The sequence below is a fragment of the Eptatretus burgeri genome, chromosome 1, assembly GCF_056783735.1.
Source record: "Eptatretus burgeri isolate ZD-2024b chromosome 1, Ebu_testis_v1, whole genome shotgun sequence".
Taxonomy (NCBI): Eukaryota; Metazoa; Chordata; class Myxini; order Myxiniformes; family Myxinidae; genus Eptatretus; species Eptatretus burgeri.
This window is the reverse complement of record NC_140961.1, coordinates 14,649,934-14,659,455: the sequence shown is the minus strand read 5'-3', so window position 1 is coordinate 14,659,455 and position 9,522 is coordinate 14,649,934. Positions and strand designations below refer to the sequence as shown.

The window sequence follows — 9,522 nt, the reverse complement described above, 5'->3', positions numbered from 1 at the left end:
TTCCTCGGTGTTTGTCCGACGGGCGTCCGTCCATCTCACACCGGTTAGACGTTGCTTCCGGATGTCTGGATCAGGAAGAAGTTTTTCACACTTTTTGACTTTTTTATTTTTTTCGAAATGAACAAGTTTCTCGTTGAGAGTCATTTTTACAATTGATGTCGCTCCCTCTCGAAATGTTTAACTTTGTCCGCGTGTCGCAAATCTCGAACTACAGGAAGCCAGAGTTCGCTTGTCCTGTCCCACAAACTTCCACCGATTGTTTGGTGCCCCCTGTTGATGAAAGTGCGACGTATACGGGTCTTGTGCAAGGTATAAACAACACAAACAACAACAGCAGCACTCGGGAGAACGTACACCTCCGCCAGGTAGAACACTTCACGAGTCGGCTTGTTCTTGTCACCTCATCAACTCGTCCACGACCTCTTGAGGTATCATGCGAGATACCCTTTTTGTCTCATATCTATATCTTCGAGAATTAAAAGAAATTCTCGGGTCCGGATCTTCACAAAAATCGAATCAATTCGTCCTCATCACACACCCAACCTGTTCACCAAGTTTCGTCCGAATCTGTCCACAACTTTTTCAGATATCCTGCTCACAGACGGATGGACAGAAACAAACAAACAGACAGACAGACTGGTGAAAAGATAACTGGAATGGCACTCGGGAGAGCGCATACCTCCACCAGACAGAACAGTTTACGATCTGTGTCCACACCTGGGCCAAAATCGAATCAACTTGTTCTTCTCATCCATCTTCTCAAAGTTCTCAAACTACGACATCTTCTCAAACTAATCCATCAGGTTTTTCCATAACTTGTCCACAACATTTTGAGACATTGTAGTTGGCCCCATCTCCAAATAATGAAGAATCACTTTGAAATCATCGGAATCTCCATGAAAGTTGAATCGTTTCGTCCTCGTCACATACCCAACCTACCTGGAAAGTTTCATCTCAAACCATCCATTCCGTATTTTTGAGATATCCGGCTGCCAGACAGACGGGGGTGAAAACATAACCTTTGGTGACCGAGTTAATGACATGTGAATAAAAGTAGTTATGAGGGGTGTTTTTTTTTAATCATTCTTGATTTATTGGACGATTAATGAATCTTGAGAATAAAATAATCTGTTAAAGTCCGTGTTGGTTCTTGAATGTGGATTTTATTACTTGCGAGAATCGAAGAGTCTGTTTGTTGGTTTGTTTGTTTCTCAATCACTTACAGGTCGCAATTTTAAACCGATCTTCACGAAACTTCACCACATGGTAGAATTCATCATAAGCAAGAAGCCTATTGGTTTTGAGGTCAAAGGTCAATTTCGGTAAAAGGTCAACAACTTTGTTAGATTTCTAAAATTTCTCAATTTTCATCCCATCAATTTGAAGCTTGAAGAGCATTTGCATCTCAGCTCAATGACTTCAACAACAAATTCTTTTTTTTAAGTCAAATTTGTTTTATGGACTTTGCAAGTGTTGTGCTATGCACGACATCTTTCTTGTTTTATTATATTGGGCGTGCGAGGCTTTTGCTGAAACTGTGCAATGGTCTCTTAATCCCTTTCCTTTTTCTTTGTTTCTGCACCATAGATTTCTTGCTTCAACCAGCTGGGCTGTCCGTGCTCCGCAACGACGCACCAATGTTCAGGCAGGCGAAGAGACGATCACGTATTGACCGGAATGCCATCAGTGGACCCATGGGGGACTTCCGACACACGATGCACATTGGACGTGGCGGAGATGCGTTTGGTGATACATCGTTCCTCGCTACGCCCAAGCCTGTGACGCAGTCCTCATCTGCTGACCCACTTCTGGGAGCAGATGGAAGTACCATTGATGGCTTCACACACCCGACTGCAGATACTGTGTTGCCGGTACGGAGTGGCAGTGAGTGTTCGTCCAATTCAAGAAGTAACGAGTCATTGCCAATGGTAAACCAACCTCAGATAACCAGAACGTTAAATGGTCATAGTAAAGGTCACAGGAATAGTGGCTCAGATGTTGAGAGCTACGATAACTACATGTGTGTGGCTACTCAGCCGGCTGCGACCTCAACTTCACCCTCTGTCAGTGGTGACCCAATGCTTTCGTTTGACTTGGACCTTGGGCCTTCAATGTTGGATGACATTTTAAGTGTGATGAATAGAGGTAGCTTGATGCCGACGGATCAAGTTCCCATGGAAAGTGACGTTTTGCAGAGTCAAGGCTCGACATGCAGTGATGCTAGACCGAGCAGGCCAAAACTACCAAGCGCTCGACAATCTGAAAAGGTCGGTGGCGATGTGGAAAGTGAATTGCCCAACCGGCGGCCAGAACGCTGCAGTCCCTCAGCACCACGTAACTGGAACTATGACAGCGGGTTTGAGTCTACGACATCGCCGTCTGATGTACGGCCACAGCCAAAACCACGCACGGTGCGCACGGAGCTAGTTTGGGAACACGGGGGCGTGCAGAAAACACCGCATCGTAAGGTGCTGTCTGCATCATGCCACCTGTCCTCAGGCAGCTCGGTCGAGAGCGGTGCGACGCCGTGGGAGGATGGGCGTCATAAAATGTCTTCGGATTCTTTTGACAAGGCCTCGGATGAGGAGGTCGGTGAACAGTTTGCCTTTGAAGATGACGATGACGATGATGAAATTAGGGTATGAACTTCTCCTCTGCTTTAGACTTTACCATCTTGTTATGCACACTCATCTGCTCCTGGCTTGGGGAAAACAACCCATTGTTTTTGGTGCAGTGTTTTGATCACTCTGCCTCAGGTTGATTGTGACGTCAGTATCATGTGGACAGTTTTGTTGCAGACGATCGTGATCGACAAGTTTTTTTTAGATGACTTTTTAAAATCCCTTAGGGAACATTTTCCTGCAACTTAAAAAAAAGCAAATTACAGAAACGACACATCTCCCTCCACCTCCACCACTCCTCCTCCTCCTCTCCTCTCTCACCATACTCTGTTTCAGAGTGTCAGTGCCACCACAGAAGCTTCCTGAGCATGGGTTATGTTGGGTAGTTTGCCATTACCTCTCCAACAGCAGTTGAGGCAGGAATTTGTAATTCAGCCAGGGTGCCAGCGATAGCTCACCTACTCTTCGAGGTTGACTCCGTGGGGTCTTTAACGTCCACCAATTAACGCCGGCAGATGGCATGCCAAGTTTAACGTCCATCCGAGGGACGGCACACTCACCCTGCCTACGAGACGACAGTTTGTATCTGGGCCGAGATTTTAACCCAGGCGAGATGGTTCAGAGGCGAATGCGCATACCTCGAAGCCACCCTACCAACTCGAGAAAGGACGAACATCACTTTTAAACAAATGGGAAATCGTTTCCCCCCTCCGCCCTCCCCCATTTGTTTACACGTGGGAAATAAATAGTGTAATAACTTAAATCTCTAATATGACTGATGAAACACAAATAGTAAGTTAACTCTAATTTTAACCGACGGCAAAAAAACAAACAAACGAACCTTTAAAACATTTTTTTTTTGCCTTTTGTCAAATCGTATGACATTACTGTTGTCAATCATGTGGCGTGCATTGCTGAGTCACAGCTGCATTGGAGTTCTCAATTTTTAACAGAAGTTTGTTTTTGAAACGCTAAGCGATGATATTGTAACACGACTCGATGGCGTGCAATCAAAGCCAACACTATAGTCCTTGCCGCGACCATCGTTTTGACACTAATCCTCTCCATAGGTATTAGAAATGAGTTATTTTATACACTATATCTTTTATCTTTATCTACTTGTATATGTGTAACATATATTGCCGGACCACTGCATTGTACAGCCCAATAGGTTGATACATTTGAGTTTATTGTGTGGTTTGTTTGTTTTTCTACACTTTTGCTGAAAATTTGGCTTTGTTGGTTCATAGTACTGCTGCGGCGACGTGAAGCCGATATTCAGCTTGGGAGCATTATGAAAGCCTTATTTTTGTAATGTTAAAGAACTGCACACTCTTGAGGCTTATGTTGCTGTACCTGTGATTTTTCACTTTCTCAATATACCTGTAACCTTTTTTTTTACTTTTACTTTCTCAAAAATTCAAGTTGAATTCTAAAAATGCAATGACTCATTTTCTTCGTGATTGAATGCTACAGAAATGTTGATCAGGTTTTACTCTCCAACTTGAAAAGCCGTTACTACTACTTCGTCCGGAGGCAGCACAAGGCTGCGGGGTAGCATCGTTGGCCGAGGGCATGGCTTTGCCGCTGATGCTGTGCCCTCTGCTGGTTCAGGGTGCCAGCGATAGCTCACCTACTCTTCACAAAAGACTGAGTGGGATCTTTAACGTCCACAAACTCATGCCGGCAGACGGGACGCCCCGTTTAACGTCCGTCAGAGGGACGGCACAAACGTTTAATCACCCTGCCTGTGAAATGGCAGATGACGTTTCATAGCTGGGCTGAGATTCAAACCCAGGCTAGACGGCTTAGAGACGAGTGTGCGTACGTCTCAGCCCTAAAGCCAGAACTGCTGGCTCATTTTGGTGACAGCGGAATGGAAAATAATTATTTAACCCGTGGACATTGTAAATGCCATCCATGATGTTGGTGGAAGAATGCAGGCCTGATAAAATGGCTCAATCTTTCAACTTTCGATTGACAAAGCCTTTACACTCTGTGGCAAAAGGATCTGGATCAGGACAATACCCGTCCACATAAAAGGACAATTTTGATGGTCTTGATGATTCGTCAATCGGTATTCTTTGAGGTCTGAGCAATTGTTGTGTAATAAATTAGTAAGTGATGGTCTCTTCTCCAAACACTATAAAATCTCTGAACCTCAGTGTGGTTAAATTCATTCAAAAGGGATGGTCTCCTTCAATACCACGAATGATTTTAACGCTTTGCTCTTGCTTTGAATACTTTTCCTCATTAGTGGTTTACTTACAAGCTCCTCTCCATGTGCTCGTTAAAGGTTACAACGGTCGTCTTTGGTATGATGGTTCCACGTAAGATGATGCGGTACACATCGTTCCAGCCTTTCTAAAAACTCGGCCCTTGTACTAATTCCCTATCCGGACGGCGCTGCATCAGCAGAATGTCCACCTTCTCAGCAATGATGCAGTCAGGTGCTCATTACATTTAAAAAAGTTTTCCTATTTCAGTTCTGTTTCAAAAAGGGCCACCGTATGACTCATTTGTATAATATTTAAATAAATTTTAAAAAGCTATTTTGAATCTTGATACAGTAACTCATTTTGCTAATGCTTGCTTGGACAGAATGGCTAACAATAAATCCCAAAAATCAAATGTGAACAATTCATTCAAGGTAGAACTCGGTTGTTTTTCTTTGTGAACAAATTAATTCAGTCGTAACAAGCCTCAACAAATAAAAACTAATTCCCATTGTTCCCTCCACATCCCAGAAATCCTTTGTTAGCTGATGTACAAACTCCTCCAGAAGTAGGTTTCTTATGTGAATATTAAAAGTGACATTTTAAAATGATTTGGTGAAAGTCTACTCTATGGTGTTTTGAGTCTTGCCTTAATTTGGTGTGGTTGTATTCGTGGACCTCTCCTTTTTACCCCAAGTGTGAGAAGCAGGGTGAAGCAATTGGTTCAGTGTTCTTTCTGTCTGTCAGTCTTTGTCCGCACAGAACTTTACAGTGTTTTTTCTCCACAACCGCTTGGTAGATTGAGACTAAATTTTCAAAGGATCGACTGCTCATGTGAAATGTTTTATTGATAATTATGATGTCATAGGTCACATGGTGTGGCAGAAATGTTGGAAAAACTTTAGACCTAGCTGTAACTCTGAAACCGCATCAATGAAAAAATTGAAACTTGGCACACAGCACGTCGTCCTCATGCGGAATGAGTGATTTTTTTTTTTTTATGATGTCATAGGAGCCTTCGTTGACATCCAAATTGCATATGTAGAACACTACATCTGATCAGTATGAAAATTGAGGGTCATCTAGAGATAAAATGGTCCACAGAAGAAAAAAAAAATTGACAACGTCATTGGTCACGTGATTCGGCAGCCATATATATTTTAAGCCTTCAAAAATCCTCTCTGAAATGGCTGAACAGATCGAGGTGAAACTTGACATGTATGACTGCTTATCCATGAGGAACAAAGGTTCACACATAAAAGGTCAAGGGTCAAAGTCACATAGTTTGGCAGCCATATTGGATTTACCATAAAAACTATTAAAATATATATTTTTCTCTAGAATGGCTGGACAGATCGAAGGAAAACTTCACAAAAATGTTCCCCAAGCCTTGGGTGTACTAGTTTGGTCGGGAATAGTTGATAGGTCTCATGGTTTGGCAGCCATATTGTATTGAAGAAAATTATTAAATAGTGTTTTCGCTGGAACCACTTAATCAATTGATGTAAAACTCCACAATTTTGATCGAATAGTGATGTGGAATAAATGTTTTAAATTTCAAGGTGATCGGACACATGGTCTGGCAGCCAGAATAATTCAATTTTATTTTTGAACAAGGCTCACTTGGCTGTGTCTCGAAGGGTTTGAGGGTAGAGGAGTAGCGGCTGAAATGTGAATCCTATCCAGGTTCCTCCTGATGACTTCATCTTTGCTTTTTACTTGTTCAGGTTCCTTCTGATTACTCCAATGCAGTACTGTACCCATTTGATCTTCCATTTGATTTGAATTGAATTTATTTTAATCCCATTCTGAATTCAACGGAATAATAATAATAACAAACGTCATGGGTCAGGGTCAAAGCGGGGTTGCATCAAAGTGGGACATCTTGGTACCCGGTCATCACTGCCAGCAGTTATAAAGTGGCTGTTTTAATTTTGTCTCTTATTAATTACGTAACACACCAGTACAGAAACGCCACACAAAACGAATCCTGGCGAGCGTCTGCAATCTCTGATTGCTCTTTTTCTTCTTTTTCTTTTTACTGTGTTGGGTAGTCGATCTAGGCTACCCTTATTATCAGTATTTCCGTCGATATGTTTGTCTGTCTGTCTGTCTGTCTGTCTGTATGTATGTCTGTTCGGTCCAGTGCTCCATTAATACAATGGCGATTTCGATGAAACTTGGTTGGTAGGTTCATACCATGACCTAGTTGTGTGCAAACGAGAACCGTTGATATGGACCCATCCGTTGCCCAGCAACGGACCTTTGAAATTTTCAAAAAAAATCTCAAAAAATAAAATATTTTCGAAAATGAAAAATCTGGCCATGAGCGACTGTGGGCAGTACATTCAGCCATATTGTCAAAAATTTCCAGCCGGATCCTATGAAAACTGTCAGAGAAGATAGACTTTGAATGAACCCTGGTCGAAAACAATAAAAAAACGAAGTTCGTGTCCTGATATCTCAGAGATATCCTGATATCTCAGAGACAATGAGTCAGATATACATGAAACTGGTATCGTAGGTTCATGGTATGTTCTAGTTATGTGTGAGAAAGAACCGTTGCTATGGACGCTTTTGTTGGCTTGTAACGGCTAAAAAACGACTAAATTTGACTTGATCGACTACCCATGTCCACCTACCGGCTTGTCTGCCTGTCTGGCAGTCAAACAAATTTGAAAATCATTCTAAAAATAAACTTACTGTTTTTAAAGATGCCATAATGGACACAAACAGGCACGTCGAACTAATGTAATGTGTTACATCGACTTGTGTAAACTTCTGGAATTTTTTTTTTCAACAACCTTTAAAATCTTTTTAAAATTTTAATTCAATTATATAATTTAACATAAGAACACAAATCGCCTTTTTAGCACTTTCAAAACCCTTTCGTTTAGCAGTACCTGGGACAAAATATTATGGCATTTTGTATCCTCTCGATCAAGCAAATTTGCTGTCATTTTTTTTCTCCAAGACTGCATGAGGTAAGGTGTTCTATGAACTCTCTCGGTCCTCCTTCTTCACCCTCACCCTGTTAAACGGTTCGATGTTCTTTGCCTGACATGCCAAATATTTTCCAGCTATGTTTCCCGCCACATTGCAAGACTGTTCCCTGACATGCTCAATCGGCAGTTGTCAGAACATCTTGGAGGAATCTCCTGTTAAGATTTGATGGATGTTATTGAACATCAAATAAACTGGTTGCATATAATGCACATGACAAACTTCTGCTTATTGCCTTCAATCTCTTTTGTGCATAAAACAATTCTAAATTGAGTGGATATTTCGGTAACAGCATTGCAGATGTTTCTCAGAATGGTGTGGATCATCAGATGCACAATCTGAAACTTCTGAATTTCTCCATTTGTAAAAGCCATCTTTCTGAACAGTCACGTCCTGAGATTGCTATTTTCATCCTGCAACTCCAACAGCTTCCTTTCAACATAGCAATACTGTGTTCTGCTTTAAAAACTGCAGTAAAGCTATAATCTTCAGAAGTGTCTTACCTGCAGGGTCTTCAAGAAATTGAATGTAAAGTTGTGCATTCGGGTGTTCTTTCTTATAAAACTAAAAACGCTGTGTTATGACTCTCTGTGGCTTCTGAAAACCTTCCTTCCAGAAAAAAAATTTCTGTTGATTTCTAAAATTATTCCCATCTGCCACTGAAGGTGGACGGAGGTTACATGTTCACCCGTGTTTCTGTCTCTTTGAGCAGGATATCTCAAAACGTTATGGATGGATTCGGATGAAACTTGGTGGACAGGACAGCTTGAGTTGGTGTTTGAGTCTTTGTGAGCAGCAATGAGTTTGTCCTTTTTGTGGCAAGGATGAACCGATTCGATTTTGGTGATGATCCAGATCAAAGCATTTTAAGTGATTCTTCATAATTGAGAGATGGGTCCAAAAACAATACTTAACACGATATTTCAAAAAGTTATTGACCAGTTATGAATGACAAGTTATGAAAAAAACTTGGTGGATGAGTGGGATACAAAACAAACTGTTCTACTTGGTAGAGGTATGTGCTCGTCCGAGTGCCGTTCTAGTCTTTCTATGTATGTTCATTGAACAGTGGAATGTTACATTTCCAAGGTGGTTTAATTTGCTTTCAATAAATCTGGCTGACACCATCACTTGCAGGCCGTCCTCATCTTTGATCTTTTTTTGTCTGGATTCAATTTCTTGCAACTACATTATCATGCAGACAAATCATCGAATCAATGCATGTGTTTAAGGGTTTTCCTGTCATCTTGCTGGACATTAAAGATCCTCCTGTGTCTTTGTAAAGTAGGCCACTGTGTGAAACCTCCTTGACCAAATTGCAAAATTCATGATTCATTGGTCGATTCAACAAATGGGATTCAGTGTTTGATCAAAACTTTGACGGTCGAGATGCACTCTCCATCTGATACTTGCTTATTTCATTTCTAGGAAGGATTACCCAGCAATTAATTGACTGTCACAAACTGGAAATGAAAGGTTTAAATGAAACAATAATCTATGTTTCCACGTACACCTCGTGGGAGGATGAAGCATGCTTTCAAATTGATATTCTCCTCCTACTATTAGTGTGCAATTGATCGCTGGCTTCGACGTCGATACAAGTTTTCGTTGCGGACCCGAGGCATCAAAAAGCTCCATGTATCCAAAAAACAGTTTCAAGTGGAACACCTCGCTGCCATTAG

General features: G+C 41.5%; 1 protein-coding gene across 3 annotated transcripts in view; it reads left to right on the top strand.

Moving 5' to 3' along the window:
- LOC147033913 (uncharacterized) overlaps positions 1–8,789 on the top strand; it is a 9,213-nt gene extending 424 nt beyond the window's left edge. The window contains exons 1-2 of one of the 3 annotated variants that reach the window (XM_085872717.1): positions 21–43; positions 1,588–8,789. In XM_085872717.1, the coding sequence (XP_085728843.1) occupies positions 1,638–2,645 (1,008 nt within the window). In that variant the 5' untranslated portion in view covers positions 21–43; positions 1,588–1,637 and the 3' untranslated portion in view covers positions 2,646–8,789. Of the gene's footprint in view, positions 1–20; positions 44–101; positions 1,025–1,587 lie in introns of those variants that run through there. The other 2 variants (XM_085872730.1, XM_085872723.1) reach the window with 2 other exon arrangements.
- The last annotated feature ends 733 nt before the right edge of the window (positions 8,790–9,522 follow it).